This window comes from Amblyraja radiata, chromosome 8 (assembly GCF_010909765.2).
Source record: "Amblyraja radiata isolate CabotCenter1 chromosome 8, sAmbRad1.1.pri, whole genome shotgun sequence".
Taxonomy (NCBI): Eukaryota; Metazoa; Chordata; class Chondrichthyes; order Rajiformes; family Rajidae; genus Amblyraja; species Amblyraja radiata.
In genome coordinates this window covers 8,546,284-8,573,714 of record NC_045963.1, presented here as the reverse complement: position 1 = coordinate 8,573,714, position 27,431 = coordinate 8,546,284, and the positions used below count along the sequence as shown (strand labels likewise).

Here is a 27,431-nt window from a genome sequence, read left to right as displayed (position 1 = left end):
GGGAGGATGTGCAGGCCCTGGCAGTGCGCATGTGCAAGGCGGGCGGCCGTGCCGGCGGATGAGGGGTGGCCGGAGAGCAGAGACTCGGCGGCCCGGACACTGATGGTGGGGAGGGGGAGGGGGAGGGGGGCCAAGCCGGGCAAAATTACACAGCTTTTAGGTTGCCCGGCAGGACTTTAGGTGGCCATTGGCAACCGGGCAACTGTTAATTTCGAGCATCTATCTATCTATCTATCTATCTATCTATCTATCTATCTATCTATCTATCTATCTATCTATCTATCTAACTAAAAGTCTCATCTTGACTTTAGATAAAACGCTACCACTTACAGCCGTGATTTTTGGCCATCTTACTCAGAGTACCCCTCCACTGGGCAGGATGAGGATTTTTCCCATTGATGAAAAATAAAAGACTTATTAATGTTTAAAAAATGTTGAGATTCTCTCTCCTGTCAATCACACTATGAAGGCCACGCCCCTTCTGGTGGGAGGTGGGAGGGACTATAAAACCTGGAACTGTTAAGTGCCTCAGTCAGTCTCTGCAAGATGAGCTGTGAATAACACTGAACACATGTCTGCTAAACTGTGAGTGCTCTTAATGTGGTTTGAAAATATGGTTTGAAAATACAAAAGTGTTGCCTGCTTTGAAAATGCTAAAGTGTTGCCTGCTTGTACCCACACACAAAAATATGGAGGCAAAATAGACTCAACCAAAAGTACACGGGATCCACAAGGAGAGTGTTCAGTAACATCCTGTCAGATGAATATCTCACACAAAAGAAGAACTGTGCCAATTTTCATCAAAGGACTCAGAATTCAAAGAAAAATCAGGTCAACAGACATGATGATGCAGGTCCTCCTCTGTTAAAGAACTATTCCTAATATTCAAACATTCCAAAGCATGGAAAGCAAAGGGATGAAGGTCATGAAGGAGGAACATCATAGAAGGCATCAAACAGAGATGGATGTTTTTGCACTGAACCAAAGTCAGAATGGTTTGAAATCTTCCATAGCAAAATCTGGGAACATAGCGAAGACCTCATGATATACAATATTGGTTCTCTGCTGCTCAAGAGATACAAAAGCATTTGTGAATATCTAAGAAAGAAATGCAGGAACAGTTTTACAGTATAATAAGGAATAGCCGGTAAAGGGCCTGTCCCACTATACGAGTTTACCCAAGAGCTCTCCCGAGTTTAAAAAAAAAATCAAACTCGTGGTAAGCACGTAGAATGTACGTAGCGGGTACGTCGGAGCACGGGGGCGTCTCTTAGCAGCTCGTAACGCTAACGGCAGGTACTCGGGTAAGCTCGTGAAGTTTTTTGAACATGTTGAAAAATGTCCACGAGAGCCTCGAGTACCTACGAGCGGCTATTACCGTAATTCTCGTAATTACCGTAATTCTCCGAGTTCGAAAGGGGAAACTCGGGAGCTCTTGAATTACCTCGTACAGTGGGACAGGCCCTTACATCTACAGCTGTTTCTCTGGTGGTGGTGGTGGTTGGGAGCAAAGTAAGAAAGGGGAAAGAAGAAGGGGAGAGTGGGGGACCGATAAGAAGAAAGAAGAGGAAAGGGAAATGATGGCATGGATTATAGCTTTACCGCTTGGACACATGGAACATTGTTTTTTTAATATCCCAAAACGATTTTTCCCACCCTTTACATTTTACAAATGTAAACAAAAGTATAGAAACCTTGGAAGAAAGTTTGTACGAAGCTTGGTTTCCCACACAACAGAATCGCAGCACACATCGAGGGCAGGATCCTGCCTTCAGCAGTGCCCGCACCACTGCCTTGTCCTTCTCCAGCAACGGAAACATGACTTCGGATCCTAATCAACACATGGCAAAAACATTAGTAAACGTCAAAGAACTTCACTATAATAGCCACATTCATTTATATTTTTTCAAACGCAATTAAGTTTCACCTAAACAATTAAAAAAATTACTTTCAAAACCTAATTTTAATTCATTGTTCTCTTCATTTACATTTTTTTTGTTAGTTTTGAACAAGGGATGCTTATGCAATTGTCATTCTTATATCTTCCATCCTGGTAGCCTCTCAAATACATGTCTATGTTCTTGCACTGTGTTCACGTATCTACCAGAAACTGTCATGAAATTGCACAACACGATTCTCATAACCAATTTTATTTTCTAATCAGTGGCGAGGGGGGGACCATTTTGCACCTGGCATTCTCTCGAACTAAAAGGAGGTTCCATTTTGCTCCAATTATATTTATTCATTTGCAGCAAGTACCTTCACTGGTAGGGCCTCCATTTATTAACCACAGAGTGCAGGAGGAACTCAGCAGATCAGGCACCATCTGAAGGGAATGGACAAACAGGACTCCTCTTCAGTCTGAAGGGTCCCGACCCAAAACATTGTCTATCCATTCCTTTCACAGATGCTGCCTGACACAGCTTCCACCTGGGTTGCTTGCGTCCGGATGGCATGAACATTGAATTCTCCCAATTTTGCTAGCCCTTGCTGTCTCCTCCCCTTCCTTAACCCTCGAGCTGTCTCCTCCCATCCCCCCGCCCTCGGGCTCCTCCTCCTCCCTTTTTCCTTCCTTCTCCCCCCCACCCCCCATCAGTCTGAAGAAGGGTTTCGGCCCGAAACATCACCTATTTCCTTTGCTCCATAGATGCTGCTGCACCCGCTGAGTTTCTCCAGCATTTTTGTGTACCTGAGCCCTAATACTTTATGGTTTGATCAAGATTCCAGCAGCTGCAGTTTCTTGTCTCCATTTATTGACCATTTCCAAATGTCCTGTAAAAAGTGAGTGGCAAGCTGTTTTTTGCTTTCATTGGAATTCATGCGACGAAGGTATCCTCGCTATGCTTTTGGCTCGTGTTCATAAGTTATAGGAGCAGAATTGGGCCCTTCGGCCCATCAAGTCTATTCCACCATTCAATCATGGCGTATCTCTTACCCTCTCAACCCTATTCTCCTGTTTTCTTGCCATAACCTAACACCCTTACTAATCAAGATTCTGTCAATCTCTGCCTTAAAAATATCCATTGACTTGGCCTCCACAACCTTCTGTGGCAAATAATTCCAGTTTCACCATCTCTGACTAAAGAAATTCCTCCTCGTCTTTCTAAAATGTACACCTTTTTATTCTGAGGCTGGGGCCTCTGGTCCTAGACTCTCCCACAAGTGGAAACATTCTCTCCACATCCACTCTATCCAGGCCTTTCACTATTCTGTTTCTATGGCTCGTGGATTTATTATACAGACCCAGCTTCAATGAAGGAACAGCAATATTAATCACAATAGGAATGTGTTGAAAGTATAGGAGAAACAAGGAACTGTAAACACAGACACCCCAGCACTGTGTGTCCTTTTGTGAACCGCAGCATTAGCAGATGCTGATGTTTTTAAAAAATGCACAAAGTGTTGAAGTAACTCAGCGGGTCAGGCAGCATCACTGGAAAACATCTCTGGAGGACTTTTCGTCTTAATTGGTGTTTTTGTAACGGCCGGTCAGAAATACAATTGTAGCTGGCTAATCTTACAGCTACTTATTTGCTCAATAACGTCCTCAAATTCTTCACGCATGGCAAAACACCACGTGTTTTGCGTTTTTTTTATACTAAATTGTAACCCAAATCTGATTCAGCCGAACGCATATACCTCTCAAGGCAAATAACATTTCATGAAAGGACATCACTGAACTCACAATACCTCAACTATTTGCCACCTGCAACATCCGAATAACCCTGTTCCCGGAAGTGATTGCTCACAACTAGAAAGCAAAGATCCTATGAAAGTGACTACGATTTTTCAGAAGCCTTTCAGTAAGATACTGTCTCCATGTAACGTCAAATCCCATTGACTTCGCATCGCCCGGCGCGGCTATGTTCCGTTCTTCTATTGGATAAGGTTGTGTTTTCCTGTATCATTGGACATTGTGTTCGGTCGGAAGTGTCCCCGGGTTCCATTGGGTGATGTCTCCGCGTTCCATTGGATGGTGTCTACGCGTTTCATTGGATGGACAGTGTCTCAGCGTTCCATTGGGCGGTGTCTCCGCGTTCCATTGGATGGTGTCTACGCGTTCCATTGGATGAACAGTGTCTCCGGGTTCCATTGGGCGGTATCTACGCGTTTCATTGGATGGACAGTGTCTCCGCGTTCCATTGGGCGGTGTCTACGCGTTCCATTGGCTGTAACGGAGGGTGACCGCCGCTGAAGTGTGGAGAGGTCGCATTGCACTCATGTTTTTGGAGCAAAAAAAATGATGGGATCACAGCCGCCTCCTAAACCCTGGGAACGACGAATCCCGGGACATATGAGTGTCCCATCCTTCCAGTAAGTGTGTTCCACTGTGTGCCGGGTAACAGGAGGACATTATCTCCATGGTGTACTATGGCTCTTGGTGCAGTTGCAGGCTCCATGTTAGTGTGGTTGAGTTGGACACCGAAAACTTATATTTAAACGCCTTGACATGTAAATCGTTCCCGGGGGCTTTATGGATATGAAGACAAATCACATACAGATATTAGGCCAGGTGTCCAAAATATTGATCAAGGAGGGTAATTTTAAGGAAAGTTTTGAAAGAGAAATACAGGGCAGGCAAATCTGTTCGGGAAATTCAAGAGGTTAGGGCCGAAGAAACTGAAGGCATAACAACCCGCGAAAGAGCTATTAAAATTGTTGATAATCTAGTGGTCAAATTGGTGGTGTGTATAGTTCCCTCCATAAACGATGATGTTTTATTATTAATGTTTAACGTTTTATGTGTTATTCTTAATTATTATTGTATGTCATGTTGTTACTTGCGAGTGGAGCACCAAGGCAAATTCCTTGTATGTGTACATACTTGGCCAATAAACTTATTCATTCATTCATAATGTTTGGGACAAAGACCCATCATTTATTTATTTGCCTCTGTACTACACAATTTGAGATTTGTAATAGAAAAAAATCACGTGTGGTTAAAGTGCAAATTGTCAGATTTTATTAAAGGGTATTTTTATATATTTTGGTTTCACCATGTAGAAATTACAGCTGTGTGTATACGTAGTCCCTCCTCCATTTTATGGCACCATAATGTTTGGGACACATGGTTTCACAGATGTTTGTAATTGCTCAGGTGTGTTTAATTTCCTCCTTAATGCAGCAGCTATAAGAGAGCTTTCAGCATCTAGTCTTTCCATCATCTTTGGAAACTTTTATTGCTGTTTATTAACATGAGGACCAAAGTTGTGCCAATGAAAGTCAAAGAAGCCATTATGAGACTGAGAAACAATAAAACTGTTAGAAACATTAGCCAAACCTTAGGCTTACCAATATCAGCCATTTGGAACATCATTAAGAAGAAAGAGAGCACTGGTGAGCTTACTAATCGCAAAAGGACTGGCAGGCCAAGGAAGACCTCCACAGCTGATGACAGAAGAATTATCTCTATGATAAAGAAAAATCCCCAAACACCTCTACGACAGATCAGAAACACTCTTCAGGAGTCAGGTGTGGATTTGTCAATGACCACTGTCTGCAGAAGACTTAATGCTCAGAAATACAGAGGCTACATTGCAAGATGCAAACCACTGGTTAGCTGCAAAAATAGGATGGCCAGGTTAGTTTGCCAAGAAGTACTTAAAAGAGCAACCACAGTTCTGGAAAAAGGTATTGTGGATAGATGAGACAAAGATTAACTTATATTAGAGTGATGGCAAGAGCAAAGTATGGAGGAGAGAAGGAACTGTCCTAGATCCAAAGCATACCACCTCATCTGTGAAACACAGTGGTGGGGGTGTTATGGCCTGGGCATGTATGTTTGCTGAAGGTACTGGCTCATTTATCTTCAATGATGATACAACTCCTGATGGTAGTAGCATAATGAATTCTGAAGTGTATAGACACATCCTATCTGCCCAAGTTCAAACAAATGCCTCAAAACTCATTGGCTGGCGGTTCATTCTACAGCAAGACAATGATCCCAAACATACTGCTAAAGCAACAAAGGAGTTTTTCAAAGCTATAAAATGGTCAATTCTTGAGTGGCCAAGTCAATCACCCGATCTGAACCCAATTGGGCATGCCTTTTATATGCTGAAGAGAAAACTGAAGGGGACTAGCCCCCAAAACAAGCATAAGCTAAAGATGGCTGCAATACAGGCCTGGCAGAGCATCACCAGAGAAGACACCCAGCAACTGGTGATGTCCATGAATCACAGACTTCAAGCAGTCATTTCATGCAAAGGATATGCAACAAAATACTAAACATGACTACCTTCATTTACATGACATTGCTATGTCCCAAACATTATGGTACCCTGAAATTGGAGCACTATGTATAAACACTGCTGTAATTTCTACATGGTGAAACCAAAATGTATAAAAATGGCCTTTATTAAAATCTGACAATGTGCACTTTAACCACCTGTGATTATTTTTATATTACAAATCTCAAATTATGCAGTACAGAGGCAAATAAACAAATGATGGGTCTTTGTCCCAAATATTATGGAGGGCACTGTATATATTTGGAAGAATATTGCAGCAATAGGGACTGTCACAGCTATAGGAAAGATTTAAAATTGGAAATCATTTTTAAATCAATCTCCTGATGGATCAGGATTCGGGTAAGTACTGTGCTGATGTGTGAATAGGACGACACAGTTCGGGGGCACAGTAGGACTTTAGATAACCTTCAGTTACCTTGGCAGATAGAATTGGACTTTAAGACAGGAGCATATTCGAATAGGCAGGTCGAGGGGTATTGTGCTTCTAGATGTGCTTTCCTGGGCTCTTTACTATTAAAGAGGCACGGTTATCTGTGGAAAAGTATTGTGTTTTTTTTTAACTGAACATTTCTTCATAATACATTAGTCTTTCACAAAGTTCATACAGACTAGATCAATAGGTGGTAACTGTGTGAAGTATTTGTACAAAGTTCAGAGGTTATTTTCAAAATTCAAAATACTGATGTGTTCCTCAACCATATTATCTCGTAGTATTTTGCCCTGGAATTGTGTGTCCTCTAGGACCTTCTCAAATGAAAGTAATAAACAGTAGACAAGTGCATTCTTTGGATGGAGAAACAGTTGGAAGTCCTGATACAAACTCTGCCAGATGCAAGCTCACAGCCTGTGACATAACTTGTTTTAAAGCAGGATATGTGCCAATAACAGTTGTTCTGGGGACTGGAACTTGCTGAAGCCCCTTTGCTTCACAACAATAACATTTGACAGAACCTTGCACAAACCTTTTTATGATTGTAATTTTTGACGTAGAAGTTTTAAAATTTGATTTAAACATATAGGAAGGATATTTGTTGAGTGCAATCATTCGTATCATTCAAGTTGGTTTAAAAAGTGGAGTGAGTAATGAAAAGTATTTTTGAAAACTGCATAAACCCATAATGAATGCTGTAAAATCCTATTTAATAAGTGCTTTAAACATGCATAAATACTGCATCAAAAAATTACACACCATTTAAAGTATTCAATTGTATTGTTTTTATTCTTGATAACAGCACAGTTAACCAAGATTACAAGAAGTTGAGTGGTTGTGTGGAATTAATCTTGGTGAGTGCTGCAGTATTTATAGACCGTGGGCCGAGCATCGAAAATGTGTCTAGAATTTAACTTCCGTGACCCATATCTGGTATCTACTTGAAATTTGGCACAGACTTAGATAAAATATAATTGAGAAGGAATTCATATCTCATCAGTGCCAAAAGTTGCACACTAATTAATTAAACTAATTAGAAAATTAGATCGAACTAGTAACCGCGCCATCTAGTGCGCAATGCTCATATTACTCTATGGGGAGCCTAATTCCGTGCTGCGGTCTATTTAAACCATATGACTTGTGAATATAACTGGAGTTATCTATAATTATATTATTAAAATATAATTGTGAGTCCGACTGGAGTTGATGTTGCGTGAGTGAGACTGCCACAGAGGTCCCGGGTTTCACCAGCTCCTGAACCTGCCTAATTAATGGGTGAGGGCAGATCCTGTGCATTCCCCAGTTTACTGAACCCCACTGACTGCCAGTGTACAGAGTGGGGGTCACGGCCATAGTGGGACTGGGGCAGTGCCAGGCGGGGGGAAGGCTAAGGCACCTTCCAGAGCTGCCCACGGCTGGAGCTGCTTTGGGACCGCTCATCGCGTCCACGTCGGCCAGCATGCCGTTCTGGATTATCAGCAACAGCCCACCCGACGCCACGATTACACCGAATGTCAACATGGTGGGGAGCAGCACTGCCCTACATGCCACCCGGGTCGCCTTCAGCACCCCAATAGCACTGGCTCCGTCAGTCTGCCCGCTCGCTCGCTGCAATACTGGCCAGCCCCTCACTGTAGGAATCTTACAACATTTTGAGATTTAAAAAATCAAGCCTGTAATTTATCCCATCAGATAAAGCACAAAAATAACTTTAATTTGATACCTAATTCACTTTCATATCTTCAGTATTAAAAAAGTTATCGTCATTTTCATACTTGGAAATTAGCATCTTGTTCCCTATTGCTTTTCCATTGACTTAACACAAAAGCTGTGATCAAGGACAGTCAAAAGCCCATAACTTTCTTAAAAATTATGAGAACTGAACGAAATTTTCAGTTATTATAGTTTGAAGCATTCTGAAACAAATATGAAACATCTTACTTGGATATTCTGAAATTAAAGCATATAATTAGTTAATTACCTAATTGTAGCTAATTACAAAATTGACCGTTGTGACGGAAATAGTAATAAACCCCCAGACTGCCTTGAAAATTCAAAAATGTGATATTTTTGATCAGAACTTTAATATTATTGTATTATATTCTGTAAGTCCATAACAGACAGTGAAGAACTTACAATTTCTAGCAAAAGACCATGTCTTTATGGAAAAGATTAGTTGCTAGCTGGTACAATGGCATATCCTAATCAGCAGCATCATCATACTCCTCAGATTGTAACCAATAAGCAACTCTGTACACCTTATTTTTCCTCAACTTTTCAATTTTGGCATTGTAAACTACAAGTTTTTGCTCTTCAAACTACACATGACATGCCTTTCTACCCACTACTTTCCCATTAACAATGTCCTGTAGATCATCACATTTGGAGTAGTACAAATTCGGATAATTTCTGTGAATGCTGTCTAAATCAGTCTCTTTTGCTGGGCATCTGGATTGCATTTCTTCTTCGGAGACATCTGTTTAAAATGTAAAGGGAAAAAAAGCACTGAACAGCATTAACAGAAAAAGTTATTATTTGTAGTTTTAGGGCAAAAAATGATAAAGTTAAATGCTAAAACAAATAGCAAATGCCCAACAAAAAATTCATATTCATCAGTTTCATCAAATCAATTCATCTAATCAATTCATGTAAATTCAATTACTAAATCTAAACATATATCCATTTCTTAAGAAAAGACTAAAACATTTAAATAACCTAAGTATCCAAATAACAAATAACAAACTGATCCCATTCACACAAGAATTCATAATATAACATGCTTTTTAAATCTCACTTTGTCATGAGTTATATGCCAAATAGAAGGAATTTAATGTTCAATTCCCATAAATTAATCCAGAAACATCAACTCTCAAGATAATCAAAATAATTATTTTTTGCACAATGCATCTGACTAAAACTGTACTGTGGGTATTTAGTATGAAAATGTTGATCATGGATAGACAATAACACAAAATATAGATGATTTAGATGTTCTTATGACATGATTGTGCAAAATATGACACGGCAATACCCATGAGGCAGTAGCCAAGATGGATCCTGAATGGCTGAACCCAAGGCTCAAGCAAAGATCCTATAGCGAGCAAGATAGACCACTTGACGAAAAAGACGTAGTATGATCATGGACAGATTCATGGGTAAATTTCGGCCCCATTTCCGTTACCGGCTTCCATAGCGGAGCAAAGATACTAGTGCGGAGACGGAAGCCGGTTACGGAAACATCCTCGTAAAAATAAAAGTTCTTTGGTAAAAATCTTCTCCTCATTTTCAGAATTATAATTTATTAACACAAACTGTTCCTCCGCAACGTTGATTACACTGCGGGTCGGGTCGGGTTACTGAAATGGATTAAAAAAAAGCCCACGTTCCGTTCCATTGCGTACTACACGTCAGCCCATTGCATTTAGCAGGAGTGGTCTATCTTGCTCCGCTATAGGATCTTTGGGCTCAAGTGTAAAGCCTCTGTTAATTAGTTGTGTAGCTGTAATGGAGCAGTATACAGTAAGGAAACACAATATTAAAACCATTATGTTTAACACTACACAGTTAAATGCAATGACAAGCCTTCCATTGCCGAGCCTAAACCTGGGGTTTTGCTGTATCCTGCATGATATACTTTGTAATGGACGGAATTATGATTGGAGATGATAATAATGAACTGCTCTCACTCTGACTCGATGAAGCATTTGATATTTGGGATTTCCTTGCTTTGACAATCACCATTGTTTTCCTTTGTGTTATGATAGATCAAGGGTTCCCAACCCCAGGGGGATACCTTTGTTGATTCTGGATTTGTACATATTTTTTCTCATTGACTGACTGTTTGGTTCTGGTATATCTGTTCATCATCAGTTGTTCATAAATAAGTGAAATAACATTGTTATGTGCTATTAAAGTTGCCAGGGGTAAATGGGACGAAAAAGGTTGGGAAGCCCCGTGATAGATGGATACAGGTGAAGGGGAGCTTGACAGGTTGAGTGGCAGAGAAGGTTAGAGATGAAAAAAAGACAGAAAAGTGCAGGACAGGGAGATAATAAAGAGAGAAATATGAAGCCAGCGGAAGGGATAAAGGTGGAAGGGGAAGGGAGGCGAGATTGTGGCAGAAATGGGTGGAGTGCCAGGAAGAGAGGGAGAAGGAGGACAGGGGTTATTATCACCACCATCTTCCATTTGAGAGGGAGAAGGTAAAATCAGAAGTGTCAGTATTGCAGTTAAACAAAGGTGACTATGGAGGCATGAGGGAGGAGCTGGCCAAAGTTGACTGGAAAGGGACCCTAGCAGGGATGACGGTGGAACAGCAATGGCAGGTATTTCTGGGAATAATCCAGAAGGTGCAGGATCAGTTCATTCCAAAGAGGAAGAAAGATTCTAAGGGGAGTAAGAGGTGACCGTGGCTGACAAGGGAAGTCAAGGACAGTATATAAATAAAAGAGAAGACGTATAACATCGCAAAGATGAGCAGGAAGCCGAAGAATTGGGAAACTTTTAAAGAAAAACAGAAGGAAACTAAAAAGGCATTAGGGGGAGAAAAGATGAAGTATGAAGGTAAGCTCGCCAAGAATATGAAGGAGGATAGTAAAAGCTTCTTTATGTATGTGAAGAGGAAGAAAATAGTTAAGACAAATGTCCATCCCCTGAAGACAGAAACGGGTGAATTTATTATGGGGAACAAGGAAATGGCAACAAATTGAACAGGTACTTTGATTCTGTCTTCACTAAGGAAGACACAAACAATCTCCCAGATGTACTAGGGGACAGTGATGGAGGAACTGAAGGAAATTCACATGTTAGGAAATGGTGTTGGGTAGACTGATGGTACTGAAGGCTGATAAATCCCCAGGGTCTGATGGTCTGTATCCCAGGGTACTCAAGAAGGTGGCTCTAGAAATCGTGAATGCATTGGTGATCATTTTCCAATGTTCTATGGATTCTGGATCTGTTCCTGTGGATTGGAGGGTAGCTAATGTTATCCCACTTTTCAAGAAAGGAGGGAGAGAGAAAGGAGGGAATTATAGACCAGTTAGCCTGACATCGGTAGTGGGGAAGATGCTGGAGTCGATTATCAAAGATGTAATAGGTATGTGATAGCTTTTGGATAGCAGTAACAGGATCGGGCCAAGTCAGCATGGATTTACGAAGGGGAAATCGTGCTTGACAAACCTTCTGGAATTTTCTGAGGATATAACTGGAAAAATGGACAAGGGAGAGCCAGTGGATGTAGTGTACCTGGACTTTCAGAAAACCTTTAAGGTCCCACACAGGAGATTATTGGGCAAAATTAGAGCATATGGTATTGGGGGTAGGGTATTGACATGGATAGAATATTGGTTGGCAGGCAGGAAACAAAGAGTAGGAATAAACTGGTCCCTTTCATAATGGCAGGCAGTGACTAGTGGAGTGCCGCAAGGCTTGGTGCTGGGACCGCAGCTATTTACTATATACATTAATGCTTTAGATGAAGGAATTAAAAGTAACATTAGCAAATTTGCAGATGACACAAAGCTGGGTGGAAATGTGAACTGTGAGGAGGATCCTATGAGGATGCAGGGTGATTTAGACAGATTGGGTGAGTGGGCAGATGTATGGCAGATGCAGTATAATGTGGATAAATGTGAGGTTATCCACTTTGGTGGCAAGAACGGGAAGGCTGAATATTATCTGAATGGTGTCAGGTTAGGAAAAGGGTAAGTACAACGAGACCTGGGTGTCCTACATCAGTTAATTAAAGTAAGCATGCATGTACAACAGGCAGTGAAGAAAGCTAATGGCATGTTGGCCTTCAAAAAAAGAGTAGTTGAGTTTTGGAGCAAAGAGGTCCATCTGCAGTTTTACAGGGCCGTGGTGCGACCACACCTGGTGCAGTTTTGGTCTCCTAATTTGAGGAAGGACATTCTTGCTATTGAGGGAGTGCAGCGTAGTTCACGAGGTTAATTCCTGCACAGTCATATGATGAAAGAATTCAGTGGCTGGGCTTGTATTCACTGGAATTTAGAAGGAGGAGATGGGATCTTATAGAAACATATAAAATTATTAAGGGATTGGAAACGCTAGATGCAGGAAACATGTTCCTGATGTTGGAGGAGAAACATTTTTGTTTTCTAACAACTATTTGACAACATTTAAATTGGACAGTCTATATCTGATCTAAATGTTATTCATTTTCAAATCTAAATCATTGCTAATCCCTTCAGACATTAACATAAAAAAATGTATGCAGTTTTTTAAGCACAGAAATGATTTAAGGTTACTGAAACAAAGCAATAATAGCTGTTCCAACCAGGTGTTTACAGTAAAGACAAACTACAGAAGACAATAATTAAACAATTTTTTGCCATGTCTGTGCTTTTCTGCATCGGTTAATTTAGTAAGAGAAAGCGAGTAAGATTTCCTCAATACAGAAAATAATAATGATTATACCTTAAAGTAACCTTAGACCCAATCTGGTCCATTTCACAATTGGTTAAAAACATGGATTTGTGCACCGTGAACAGCCATTCATCAGTTTGCATTTACCCTGTACGCTATACCCTGTAATGCACTTAATGAAGATCATTAAATTCAGGGGAACTATGTTTACAGCAAACAGAATGTAAAAAGATATTCTTCCAATGTCTGTCAATGTTATTATCAAGTCTCGATCTGAAACGTCACCCATTCCTTCTCTCCAGAGATGCTGCCTGTCCTGCTGAGTTACTCCAGCATTTTGTGTCTATCTTCGGTTTAAAACAGCATCTGCAGTGCCTTCCTACAGGGAAACATAGAAAATAGGTGCAGGAGTAGGCCATTCGGCCCTTTGAGCCTGCGCCGCCATTCAATATGATCATGGTTGATCATCCAACTACACATCCTTCCTATCCAGAGTCTGTTTCATGTTGCTTGTAACGATAACCAAGAGCAAAGCCAAGCAAATCATTGTCCCATGGAATATTTCTCATTCAGATTTATTCCTGAAGACAATGCCATTTGGTGAATGGAGGTCATTAATCTGAAACATTAGTCCAGTTTTCTCACAACTGATGCAGCTTCAACTGTTGAGTGCCTCCTGCATTTTCTGTATCTTAAACCACAACAATTAATTGATCTATTGGTATACAAAATTATTGTGGATCCCATGTATCTTAATCTTCTGGATCAACCTGCATGAAGGACCTTGTCAAATGCTTTACTGAAGTCCATGTAGCCAACCCTCATGGCCATTACACTCATCAGTCATCTTCGTCACCTCCTCAAAAAGTAGTCAGGCAAATTTGTAAGACGTGACTTTCCCTGCACAAAACCCACGCTGATCATCCGTGATTAGATTTTTTTGCTTTAAATGAAGCGTGACACTCTCTTCCAACAAACAGTTGCTAAACACTTTCTTTAGTATTATTGGTTTTCTATTGCGGAAATTATATTTGTCCTTCTTGTATTTCAGATCTGCTGATTTGGTATCAGGCTTGCCTTCAAGACAAGGACCGAATGTGGTTACACGGATTCCGCCTCCTGTTCCGCCAAGGTCAACACAACAGTCTGGAGTTGGCAATCTCAACACCTACAGATCTCCTTATAGCAGCTTCTCTCCAGCACACACACCGTATGGGAGTTCTTTGTATGGAAGCTATAGCCCTTACAGTTATGGATATGGAGGTCTGGGCTACAACAGATTTCGAACAGATGATGTACGTCCCAGCACATTTGTACGCGAGGCTGAAGAAAGCAGTAGAGGAGCGTTTCAGTCTATAGAAAGCATCGTTCATGCATTTGCTTCTGTCAGTATGATGCTTGAGGCTACTTTTTCAGCTGTTTACAATAGTTTCAGAGCCGTCTTGGATGTTGCTAATCACTTTTCCAGGCTCCGAGTGCATTTCACCAAAGTTCTGTCAGCAGTTGCGTTGATCCGAACTTTTAAGTATATGTGCAGGAAGCTGCAAAGATTACTTGGCCTGCGGAACTACTCTGAGGTTGATGATTTATGGGCAGACAGTGCTGGTACCGTGGTCCCACCTGGAGCTGAAGACAAGATACCTGGGTCAGGCAAATCCTGGCCCATATTTTTGTTTTTTGCAGTGGTTCTGGGCGGCCCTTATGTCATATGGAGATTATTAAGCTCCGCTACTTCTGAACCAGGTGAGAAGAACTCTTGCAAATTTAAACAACTGCAGTGAACCATTGTTTTAACGGACCCCTTTATAATGGATTTTGGTTGTAGCGGACATACCTGCCACGCCATCCCCGGCTCGCACTGCCTCCCCTTCGCTTACACCCCCGGCTTCAGACTCCACCCAGGGTTCACAAGGTGCACCAATGAGCCCTTCTTCACCCACCGCATGGTTCGGTTGTTGCGGCTCACGTTGTAGCCCCTGGGGATAAATCTTCAGGGCGCCACCACCTACAGGACGCGGTGGGGCATCATCGCTGCTCCCTCTCCTCTCACCAGCTGCTGCTTCTTCCTGTTGATCATTGCTTTGTCCTCTCCCCGTTCCACCACCACTTCCTCGGCCTCCCATTGTTCTGTCCACTCAGCCTGTATGCCACCACCCTTCCCCCTCCCCCACCCCCCCCCCCCCCACCCCCGCAGACCACCGACCGACTCCACCTTGGAGGAGGCGACAGTGGGGCGGGAAGCAGACAAACGATGGCTGACAGGAAGAAGGGACAGCAGATGGGAGGGAAGGGAGCCCCATGGTGACCGAGCGCACCCTTTCGGTGGTGGTGGCCTGAAGAAAGAGCTGACGGCTAGTGGCTGCCACGTGAGCCGCAAGAACAGCCGCACAACCAAGAGCTGGTGACGAAGGGCTCGCTGGTGCAGACCAGGGGCATTGGCGCCTCGTTTTAAGTTGAAACGACACAAGGTGCTAGAGTAACTCAGCAGACAGAATCAGTCTGAAGGTTCCGTTGTCACTTTTCCATGTACTACAGAGCTGCTGACTGGCCCGCTGAGTTACTCCAGCGCTTTGTGTCCTGTGTACTAAACAATCATCTGCAGTTCTTTGTTTCAACTACATACAAGGATAACATCCTACTTGGATTATAGTGGACAATCGGCAGTAATCAATGCCATCCCCCCCCCCACACACCCAAACAGTCTGTTATAATGAGGGTTTACTGTAAACATATTGTTTTTTTACATATATGAAAATTCAGGGCCTGAATTTGAAGGGGTTTGCAGAAACTAAGCTAAAGAAATATAATTGTGATGTTCTTTAAGAATTATGTATAGCAATGGTGATTACCGACATGGAGCAAAAGAGAGCAGATGCTGGAAATATGAAACACAGAATGCTGGAAGCCTTTTGAGTCGAGCAACTTTCACAGGGACTAGATAAGTGCTCAAAACAAGCGCGTTGTATGTTGCAGAGAGGGAGGGAACTGCAGGTGACACAACTCTGTCTCCACCTATAAACTGTCCCCTGATGTTCTGGACCCCATCTCTGGATGCGTACCTAAGATGGACACAGAAGGCTGGAGTAACTCAGCGGGTCAGACAGCATTTCTGGAGAAAAGGAATGGGTGACATTTTGGGTCAAGACCCTTCTTCAGACTGAGAGTCAGGGGAAAGAGAAATAACAGATGTAGACAGTGTTAGAGAGAGGTATAGAACAAATGAATGAAAGATATGCCAAAAAGGTATCTCTCTATCACCATCTCTATCTCTCGTATTCCCTGACACGCTGAGGTACTCCAGCTTTATGTGTGTATCTTTAAAGCAGCATCTACGGTCCCTTCCTACACATTCTAGCTGCATACCTGGCCCAGGGTCTGGATACTGGCCACGGGTTACATTTTGATTCTTGCTGCACACCATAATGTACACTCTGCATCCACAGCTTGCATTCCAGAGAAATGTGTGAACCAGATTCCAGATCAGCAGGATTTTCAAATGTTTAAATGCTGGATTATCAGAGTTTGATTGTAGATCTAATTTCCATGTACCCTCTTCCATTTCCATTTGCCCTCTTCCTGAATGACCTTGAGTAATTTGGCTTAAAATTCAACAGGGGACATTTGAATATAGATTGTCCACACAGAGAGGCATCTTAGCCCCATTGATTGGAGTGTTTTCTGGTGTGGACTCGAGGCTGAAGAGGTGGACTCGATACACGGAGTTGAAATAGTCTACCTGCACTAAAGCCAAGTGATAAACTGCAATATTCCCATGTAATCTGAAACATTTCAGTTACATTCCAGTTACATTAGTACATAATGTGGTTGAAGATGCTTTGGTCTTGTCAATTGTAGCTGCATTCTAGGTTCCATCTTTGTTCACGACTCAATGTGACAGGATTATGAAGTTTTGATGAGGTAACTTGGTCCTGGGGTTGTCTTTTACATGCTTTTGTACTGTTTGACGCTCCTTTAGATGGACGACTGATTCAGGCAAAGATCAAGTTACCTGAAGTTTAGATTTCAACATTGAGTCCAAAAGACTACAACGTGCTCTGATGGAAGATGAGGTGCTATTCCTATTGTAACAATATGGGAGGTCATAGATGGATAGGTCAGGATGGGAGTTCAGGGAAGTTCACTCAATCTGAATTTTGTTTCTCCAGTGTAAGGGAGATTACATTGTGAATGCCAAATGCAGGTTAGGAGAAGTACGAGTGATTTGATGCTTCATCTGGAAATACTGCCAGGGTCTCTGGGTGCTGGGAAGGGAAGAGGCAAAAGAACAAGTGTTGAAAAGCCTGCATTTGCAAAGGAAAATATCATAAGAAGTGGAAGGTAGTTGGTGAGCACAGAGGATTAGACCAGGAAGTTACAAAGTGGATGGTGCCAGTGAAATGCTGAAAGGGGAGAGGGGAAGATGACTGGTGGTGGATTCTCTTTGATACTGGTGGAGATTGTGGATAATGTAGGATTCAGATGGGATGGAGGCAAGGACTGGGGGAACTCTACCGTTGTTCTTTCCCAGAAAGAGGGGGGTGAGAGCAGACACATGGGGAAAGGATGAGATGCGTTGAGATGTTTTCTTAACAATTGTAGAGCGGCTGCCACAATTCACGAGGATGTAAGACATTTCGGAGACCCCTGCACAGAAAGTTTAATTATTGGAGCAAATACTTGGAAATAGAGGAACTGGGAGAATGGAATGAAATCCTGACAGGAAGCGGGGGGGGGGGTGAAGAATAATCAAGATAGCTGCAGGAGTAAAGCCCCTGCCCCACGATGCGAGTTTGCCCAAGAGCTTTCCCGAGTTTAAAAAAAAAATCAAACTCGTGGTACTTCATCACAAGTTTTTTTTACTCATGGACATTTTTCACAGTGTTGAAAAAACTTCACGAATTACATAGAAACATAGACAATAGGTGCAGGAGTAGGCCATTCGGCTCGAAGGGCCAAATGGCCTACTCCTGCACCTATTTTCTATGTTTCGAGCCTGCACCGCCATTCAATATGATCATGGCTGATCATCCAACTCGGTATCCTGTACCTGCCTTCTCTCCATACCCCCTGATACCTTTAGCCACAAGGGCCACATCTAACTCCCTCTTAAATATAGCCAATGAAGTGGCCTCAACTACCTTCTGTGGTAGAGAATTCCAGAGATTCACCACCCTCTGGGAAAAATGTTTTTCTCATCTCGGTCCTAAAAGATTTCCCCCTTATCCTTAAACTGTGACCCCTTGTTCTGGACTTCCCCAACATCGGGAACAATCTTCCTGCACCTAGCCTGTCCAACCCCTTAAGAATTTTGTAAGTTTCTATAAGATCCCCCCTCAATCTTCTAAATTCTAGCGAGTAAAAGCCGAGTCTATCCAGTCTTTCTTCATATGAAAGTCCTGACATCCCAGGAATCAGTCTAGTGAACCTTCTCTGCACTCCCTCTATGGCAAGAATGTCTTTCTTCAGATTAGGAGACCAAAACTGTACGCAATACTCCAGGTGTGGTCTCACCAAGACCCTGTACAACTGCAGTAAAACCTCCCTGCTCCTATACTCAAATCCTTTTGCTATGAATGCTAACATACCATTCGCTATCTTCACTGCCTGCTGCACCTGCATGCCTACTTTCAATAGGTACACAAAATTGCTGGGGAAACTCAGCGGGTGCCTACTTTCAATGACTGGTGTACCATGACACCCAGGTCTCGTTGCATCTCCCCTTTTCCTAATTGGCCACCATTCAGATAATAGTCTACTTTCCTGTTTTTGCCACCAAAGTGGATGACCTCACATTTATCCACATTATACTGCATCTGCCATACATTTGCCCACTCACCCAGCCTATCCAAGTCACCTTGCAGCCTCCTAGCATCCTCCTCACAGCTAACACTGCCCCCCAACTTCGTGTCATCCGCAAACTTGGAGATGTTGCATTCAATTCCCTCGTCCAAATCATTAATATATATTGTAAACAGCTGGGGTCCCGGCACTGAACCTTGCGGTACCCCACTAGTCACTGCCTGCCATTCTGAAAAGGACCCACGTTTTCCGAGTACCTGAGTTCGGTACCGAGTACCCGAGTTACCACGTTTCACGAGTACCTGCCGTTAGCATTATGAGCCGCTACCAGACATCCACGAGCTCTGACATACCCGCTACGTACATTCTATGTACTTACCAAGAGTTTGCTTTTTTTGTAAACACGGGAGAGCTCTTGGGTAAACTCGCATCGTGGGACAGGGGCTTAAGCAAGATTGTAATGGAATGTTAGTAGCTAGCTTGTCTTCAGAGATGGAGACAAAGAGATTCAGAAAAGTAAGGGACACGTCAAAGATTGACTATGTGAACATGGGCAGGATGAAAACTGACAGCAAAAAGTCAATCAATTATCAGGTTCAGCATGGAAGGAAAGAAAAAGTTTGAGGTTGGGGCCTGGGTAGGACTGAAACAAAGAGTTACACATATATATCTCCCACAAAAAGTCAGGCTTAGCTTGGGCCTATGATGATGGAATTCATTTCTTGTGCTTTATCCAGATTGTTCGATTTCAGAGGTGTCTCAAAATTCACACATTACTATTCCACATACTGAGATTTAATGATCCAATCCTTGAGCAGATTTCATATGGATTTACCAATATAGGCTTCAGTCTTTCAGATATTTGTGTTATTTTTCGTAACCAGCAAGATTAGATTGCTGTAGTTGTGGTTAATTGTTGGTGACATCAATTCCTATGTGCATTTTACGCTGAGTAGGTTGATGATGGATAATATTCTTTCTGAACATTAATAAGTGCCTTTCTCCATTTTCAACAAAGAATCAACCAGTTGGGCAAACGGAGAAGACGATCATATTGTTGCAAGAGCAGAGTATGATTTCACTGCTGGCACAGAAGAAGAGATCTCATTCCGTTTGGGTGATATGATCAACCTGGCTCCTAAAGGTGAGTCATATGATCATTTCATCAAAACAACAAAAAGTATAAAATGAAGTATATTAAAACTGTATTACTCAAATGTTGCTATAAACGTCCCAGGCATCTCTATACTTATAAAAGTCTCTTTGTGTGTGTGTGTTTGTGTATGTGTTTGTGTGTGTTGCGGTTCGCCCGCTGCCCTCGGGCCCTCGCCCGCCCGCGGCCCCCCTCCAACAGCGCAGTGCTCCCTCCTCACTGCCCCTACCTCCCACACACTTCCCATCGCGGACCAAACATGATTTGAAAGTAATACTGTTATGGTTCATTTCACTTCAAACAGACAAAAACGCTATAAAATTAGTAATCAAGCAGTAAAATCTTTATTATGCCAGGTATGGTAGTAACTTTTACAATATGTAGATACAGACTATACAGAACAGCTCTATCCCACACAAAGGGGTAATGTTAAATCAGATATATTTATACTGATATATATCACAGAGCATTGTACATCCTCTTGCTTCTTAAGATTGACAGGTTCTTCTGAGAGAGGAAGGGTTAGCCCATAATGGAATAATGGCTATTTTTCTGCAGATCAAGCATTTTGGTTTTTACTTTATTGATGCACATTATAATCTTATAGAGCAAAGGTAGGAGCCAAGAGTCTGAACATTTCCTTGATTGTTTTGCTCTGTTATAAACATTCAAGTATATGTGCTGTTATCTAATGTTTATAGTTTCTCCATCTCGCAATAAAGGTAGGTCCCAAAAATTGAGAACTGAGACTAAATTTACAATTTTGAAAAAGTAATCTTAGAATTGTTTTTTTCCTTCTCTAAACACAACCGTGTATTTTGGGCATGAAGTTGTTTCTTCCATGCAGGACTTTAGAGCTGGAAGTGTCAAAATGCTGAAAGCATTGAGAGATGTATTCTATTTGAAATTTGAAGAATTCTTTTTAATATGTTTCTCGAGTTCTTGGTTGCTACATAACCCAATCTAAATTGCTGCTTTCGGTGAATTTTGATACCAATTTAAAATATACTTACCGTAATTGCTTTGCTTCTCTCTCCAGAACAACAGCCAAAAGTACGTGGGTGGTTGCTGGCCTGTTTAGATGGCCAAACAACTGGATTGGTGCCAGCCAATTATGTCAGAATTTTAGGTAAAAGGCGGGGCAGAAGGCAAGTGGAGCAGGAACACATTGCAAAGCAGCAGCCACAGACACAAGATAATTCAACATGTGAAGGAACTTCATTCAAGGAAGAAGAGACCGTCTTTGAATCTGCTTTTACTGAAACTTCCAAGCAGAATACAGAGTCTGACACAATGGAATCCATAATTGCTGGGAAAGATGTAATAAATGTCTGAAATCACTCCTATTAATCGAAAGATAGAATCTTCCTCATCTGCTCTTCTGATCTATAAAATTGTATCAATAGTTTTTATGCTTCTAGTGTACCATATTCTTTCATTCGCAACCAAGCAAAAGATTCTTCAAAGCTTACTGAATGTCTAAAATTTGGAACACTCAGGGTTTTTGGTGTTTGTGTAATTGGTAACATTGTGGTAATTTTTGGATTAAATATCGGTTGTGATGCGCAGGTCTGTAATAATTATACTACATTGCCCATAAACTCATAAATTAATGGACAAAAGCAAACATCTGAAGTAATCATATATTCTTAAACTGTTGACTAATTTCGTTACTGAAATGAATATGTCTGAGGTAATGTCTCCAATTGATTGAATAGCCATAAACTTGTATTAATTTACTGGAATGATACGATTTTCAACTATTATAACAAGGATTTTTTTTTTCAAACTAATAATGGTGGCTAGGTAAGATTGTATAATCTTCTTGCTTTAAAAACTCATAAGGAGTGAAGTTGATGTACAACCCAGTGTCGTAGAATGGGTATGACTTGATGTAAGGAGTAAATTATGAAACATAATTATAAAGTAATATGATGGAGGCACATCTACAAGTAGAATAAATGGAGCTGATCATCGTGTAGCATGAGCAGTATATGATTTCACTGCTGGGGCAGAAGAAGACCGCATTAAGTTCAGGTGCTTTGCTCAGCCTATCAAGATCTGGTCTATTCATATCAATATAATTTCTTAACCAAGTTCCATAATCCAAACTTTATTACTATAATATTAGCCAATAAAATGTGTATGGTGTTTGAATTGTGCAAATTTACACATATTTAATGGCTTGCACTCATCCTTTTGCATTTTCCAGAGATTGGTGAGTGTGCCAATGCCTAAAAGATGTGCAACAAAGGTAAAAGCCTACATTTAAATTAGGCCTGTGCAATTATTTAAATCATTGCAGTTGTATACATTTCTTGTATTTAATGTTTTTACCAGCTTATTATCACCATGACACTGAATAATTGTACCTGTAGACAGTCTGATGTAGTGCATGTAGATTAGGAGGATCCTTGGCCTGATGTTAACGCACCTGGCAGTTAGTGTGGTGAAATTGACCTCTGAGCCCCTATGCCACTGCACAAGTGAACAATAGACCAAAATTATGAGACCTGATTTGAATGTAAGAGGTAATTCTGATGTGTAGGATGGAACTGCAGATGCTGGTTTACACTGAAGATAGACACAAAAAGCTGGAGTAACTCAGTGCGACAAGCAGCATCTCTGGAGAGAAGTATGGGCGACTTGTCGGGTCGAGACCCTTCTTCAGACTGAAATAATTCTGTTATAAAGACATCTGCCCAAGATTTTGGCAAAACAAGACAGCATTTGCAAGCTGAAATGGTGGTGTTTTGTCTACTTGTGTGAAAAATTCTGGGTCTACAGCCACAGAAATTTGATAAGTTAATTGTACGGCAATACTTGATTCTTACAGTTTGCTACTCGAGAGTGAACTTACTGCAGTTTCTCAGCAGTAATGCTTGGTAATTGGCATGTCGCTTGTGTAGTACTTGGAGTCTGGTTCAACTTGCAATGCATTCAGAAAGTATTCAGACCCCTTCACTTTTTCCACATTTTGTTATGTTACCTTATTCTAAAATGGATTAAATTCTTTTTTTTTTTAATCATCAATCTACACACAATACCCCTTAATAAAAAAAAAAAAGTAAAAACAGGTGTTTAGACATTTTTGCAAAGTAATTAAAAATAAATAACTGAAATATCACATTTACATAAGTAGTCAGCCTTTGTTGAGGCACCTTTGGCAGTGATTACAGCCTCAAGTCTTCTTGGGTATGATGCTACAAGCTTGGCACACGTGGATTTGGGTAATTTCTCCCATTCTTCTCTGCAGATCCTCTCAAGCTCTTGGGTTGTATGGGGGGGGCGTCGATGCACAGCTATTTTCAGGTCCCTCCAGAGATGTTCGATCGGGTTCAAGTCCGGGCTCTGGCTGGGCCAATCAAGGACATTCACAGACTTGTCATGAAGCCACTCCTGCGTTGTCTTGGCTGTGTGCTTAGGGTTGTAGTCCTGTTGGAAGGTGAACCTCTGCCCCAGTCTGAGGTCCAGAATGCTCTGGAGCAGGTTTTCATCAAGGACCTCTCTGTACTTTGCTCCGTTCATCTTTCCCTCGATCCTGACTAGTCTCCCAGTTCCTGCCGCTGAAAAACATCCCCACAGCATGATGCTGCCACCACCATGCTTCACCGTAGGTATGGTATTGGCCAGGTGATGAGCGGTGCCTGGTTTCCTCCAGACGTGACGCTTGGCATTCAGGCCAAAGAGTTCAATCTTGGTTTCATCAGACCAGAGAATCTTGGTTCTCATGGTCTGAGAGTCCTTTAGGTGCTTTTTGGCAAACTCCAAGGTGAATGCACTGTCATGTGCCTTTTACTGAGGAGTGGCTTCTGTCTGGCCACTCTACCATAAAGGCCTGATTGGTGGAGATATAGTTGTCCTTCTGGAAGGTTCTCCCATTTCGACAGAGGAACTCTGAAGCTCTGTCAGAGTGACCATCGTTTTCTTGGTCACCTCCCTGACCAAGGCCCTTCTCCCCTGATTGCTCAGTTTGGCTGGGCAGCCTGCTCCATGAAGAGTCCTGGTGATTCCAAAGTTCTTCCATTTAAAAATGACGGAGGCCACTGTGCTCTTCGGGACCGGCAATGCTGCAGAAATTGTTTTATACCCTTCCCCCAGACCTGTGTCTTGACACAATCCTGTCTTGGAGGTCTAGGGACAATTCCTTCGTCTTCATGGCTTGGTTTTTGCTCTGACATGCACTGTCAACTGTGGGACCTTTATGTAGACAGGTGTGTGCCTTTCCAAATCATGTCCAATCAATTTAATTTACCACTGGTGGACCCCAATCAAGTTGTAGAAACATCTCAAGCATAATCAATGGAAACAGGATGAACCTAAGCTCAATTTTGAGTGTCATAGCAAAAGGTCTGAATACTTATGTAAATGTGATATTTCAGTTATTTTTAATTACTTTGCAAAAATTTCGAAACACCTGTTTTTGCTTCTTTCGGGGTATTGTGTGTAGATTGATTTAAAAAAATGATTTTAATCAATTTTAAAACGAGGCTGTAACATAACAAAATGTGGAAAAAGTGAAGGTCTGAATACTTTCTGAATGAACTGTAAGTGACCTATTCATTTCAATAGAGATGATTAGCTGCAAGGGAGCAGGTGATGTTTTTTTGTCTTGAATTGAGATTATTTAAATATATTTAATTGTTTAGGGTTTTTTGATGTCCATTTTTTTTAAATCTTAATTTTAATGTAACATTTTAAAGTTTGAATGTCAGATGTATTATGCTTGACAGATGGTGATGCCTGGAGTGAGGCTGCTTAAGCTGTGCGAGTCCATGGGATTTTTGATTGGAGAGTTTGGCAGTGGATGGTCGGTGAACTGCTAGGGGAAAGTTATATAGCCCTTGGAAATTAGTATTTTGACTAGATCAGTGAGCCTTGTGAAACAATTGAATATATATAATTCAATTTTATTTTACTTGTGAAGAAGATAATCAGCAATATTTGGTGTTGCGAGATCCACTTTTACCTTTATTTCCAGTTCAGAAGATAACACCAATGTATACTTAGAAAATATATATGCTGGTGTGCAAAAATAACATTTTTCAAAAATTTTCTTTCCTATAGTGCAGTCCAATGCATTAGAAATATTGAGGCATGAGAAATGTTAGGCAAATTCAGAATCAGTACATGAAACATCTGTTAATGCATGACATTATGGCTATTCTAAAAGGGTTAGAAGTAAGATTGTTTTATTTTTTTCAAAATAAATCCTGTCGTATAAATGGAGAGTATTAATCTGTTTTTTCCTGCATCTCCTTACTAAATATTTCAATGGTACTTGTCAACAGTTCCATGTGTTAGTTTTAACTATGCTTTGAACTGATGTATAACACAAGTGTTCATTAACGCATGAGTGACTTATGCAGATTATCTGGAACCCATTTTTGAAAACACTGCAATTATTTTTGTAATAAAATTAATTTTGCCACAAAAATTAGGGTTTTATGAATTACAAACTTTCAAAGAACTACAGTCCAATTAATTGATTTGCAGTCATTTCATTTGGATTTTTTTGAAGATAAAGGTTTTATACTTTGGGGATAAATCAATACCCTCTGCAAAGATGATAATTATTCGGTGTGTGTAAGAAAGAACTGCAGATGCTGGTTTAAATCGAAGGTAGACACAAGGCTGGAATAACTCAGCGAGTGTAACGGCATCTCTGGAGAGAAGGAATGGGCGACATTTCGGGTCGAGACCCTTCAGACTGATGTCAAGGAAGGAGGCGGGACAAGATAGAATGTAGGCAGAGACAGTAAGACTGGTGGGAGAACTGGGAAGGGAAGGGGATGGAGAGAGAAAGCGAGGGTTATCTGAAGTTGGAGAAGTCAACGTCAATACTGCTGGGGTGTAAACTACCCAAGCGAAATATGAGGTGCTGTTCCTCCAATTTGCGGTGGGCCTCACTGACAATGGAGGAGGCCCAGGACAGAAAGGTCAGATTGGGAATGGGAGGTGGAGTTGAAGTGCTGAGCCACCGGGAGTTTAGGTAGGTTAAGATGGACTGAGCGGAAGTGTTCAGCAAAACGATCGCCGAGCCTGCGCTTGGTCTCGCCGATGTCGAGAAGTTGACACTTGGAGCAGCGGATAATTATTTGGAACGGATTGCAGCACAAATTAAATTATCTTTACTCTTTACATTATTCAAATTATAGTTTAACCTTGGCTGTTAAAGTCAAGAAGAATTAATAAATTGAAGAATATATATTTTTTGGTAGTTGAAACTTTATTACAATCATTTGAATATTTTAAAGTTTAGACACACAGCATGGCACGAGGCCCTTTAGTCCACTGAGTCCATGCCTGCCATCGATCAACTGTTCGCACTAATTCTGTTATCTCACTTTCACATCCATTCCTACACACTGGGGGGCAATTTAGAGGCCAATCAACCTATGAACCTGCATATCTTTGGGCGAGGGATGAAACGGGAACATCTGGAGGAAACTTATGCAGTCACAAAGAGAACGTGCAAACTCCACCTGGTCAGCAGCTGAGGTTGGGATCAAACCCGGATATCTAGCGCTGTGAGGCAGTGGCTCTACTTCCTGCACCACTGTACAGATACTTTTTGCATTTTGCATTCACTGGAAGGACCTTGAGGTTGTATTTAAAATTATTGTTTTATTGATGTTAGGAATTGTACAAAACTTTCTCAAATGTTATTGAAGATTATTGCAACAATACTAAAAGCTCAGTTATCACTTCACAATTGCATCAGAGGAGAGCGTGTCCCAAAAACTTGTAATAATAGCAATGGATAAATGTAATAAAATGCTTGTACATAGCTTTGTTTTGCTTGCTGAACTATTGTAATGTTATTTAATATTAATGAGCATCTAAACTGCAGTGGATGTTATGAATCATTTTTTTGGACAAATATTTCTCAGATCATTTTCTCAATTCAAATCTGAACTTGCTGTGGCATGAAATGATACGATAAAACTTTATTCATCCTCAGAGGGAAATTGGTGTGCCAACAGTCACAACGCACAACGTACACAAACTTGAAATTAAAAGTGAAAACAAAAAGAAAAAGGCAAGCGACTGTTATCTGGCTGCCGTGTGCACAGCGCCTTCACCGGAACAAATGAACAACCAAACGAACATAGACCTATCCCCTGGGCAGTGGATTCTAAACTAGAGTGCCCCCCCATCTACCCCAGACAGGGTCCCCCTTTGTTCTCTCATTGTCCCTCATGGTGATCCCCCCCCCCACGCCGGGTCCCCTTTGTCATTCCCTCCCCTCTCACGCTCATCAACCGCTGCCGTGGCCCACATTGCCGCCACCGGGCTCTCGTTGCCGCTACTGGGCTATCACTGCCGCCGCTGAGGATCTTTCGGCCCAGACGGGCCTCGCCGCCCGGCTTCACCACAGTCCCCTGTGGGGCGGGTCTGGCCTACTGGGTCG

At 41.6% G+C, this 27,431-nt stretch overlaps 2 protein-coding genes across 4 annotated transcripts in view; one reads left to right on the top strand and one right to left on the bottom strand.

Moving 5' to 3' along the window:
* The window catches only part of pus10 (pseudouridine synthase 10), a 62,227-nt gene extending 58,321 nt beyond the window's left edge, over positions 1–3,906 (bottom strand). For 2 of the 3 annotated variants that reach the window (XM_033025156.1, XM_033025157.1), the window contains exons 1-2: positions 3,691–3,906; positions 1,695–1,831 (exon numbers count right to left, since the gene is read on the bottom strand). In XM_033025156.1, coding sequence (XP_032881047.1) covers positions 1,695–1,820 — 126 coding nt within the window. In that variant the 5' untranslated portion in view covers positions 1,821–1,831; positions 3,691–3,906. The remainder of the gene's footprint in view (positions 1–1,694; positions 1,832–3,690) is intronic. The other variant, XM_033025155.1, reaches the window with a different exon arrangement.
* A 250-nt stretch (positions 3,907–4,156) lies between these two features.
* Positions 4,157–21,473, top strand: pex13 (peroxisomal biogenesis factor 13). The gene is made up of 4 exons (XM_033025158.1): positions 4,157–4,314; positions 14,117–14,808; positions 19,883–20,008; positions 21,057–21,473. Exons 1-4 carry the CDS (start codon positions 4,241–4,243, stop codon positions 21,350–21,352), a joined length of 1,188 nt encoding a protein of 395 aa, XP_032881049.1. The 5' UTR covers positions 4,157–4,240; the 3' UTR covers positions 21,353–21,473.
* The last annotated feature ends 5,958 nt before the right edge of the window (positions 21,474–27,431 follow it).

Coding starts and splice junctions, on each gene's coding strand:
- pex13 (XM_033025158.1), top strand. CDS start 4,241: ATGATGGGATCACAGCCGCCTCCTAAACCCTGGGAACGACGAATCCCG. Junction 14,809..19,882: donor CTCCGCTACTTCTGAACCAG/GTGAGAAGAACT, acceptor TTTTCAACAAAG/AATCAACCAGTTGGGCAAAC. Junction 20,009..21,056: donor GATCAACCTGGCTCCTAAAG/GTGAGTCATATG, acceptor TTCTCTCTCCAG/AACAACAGCCAAAAGTACGT.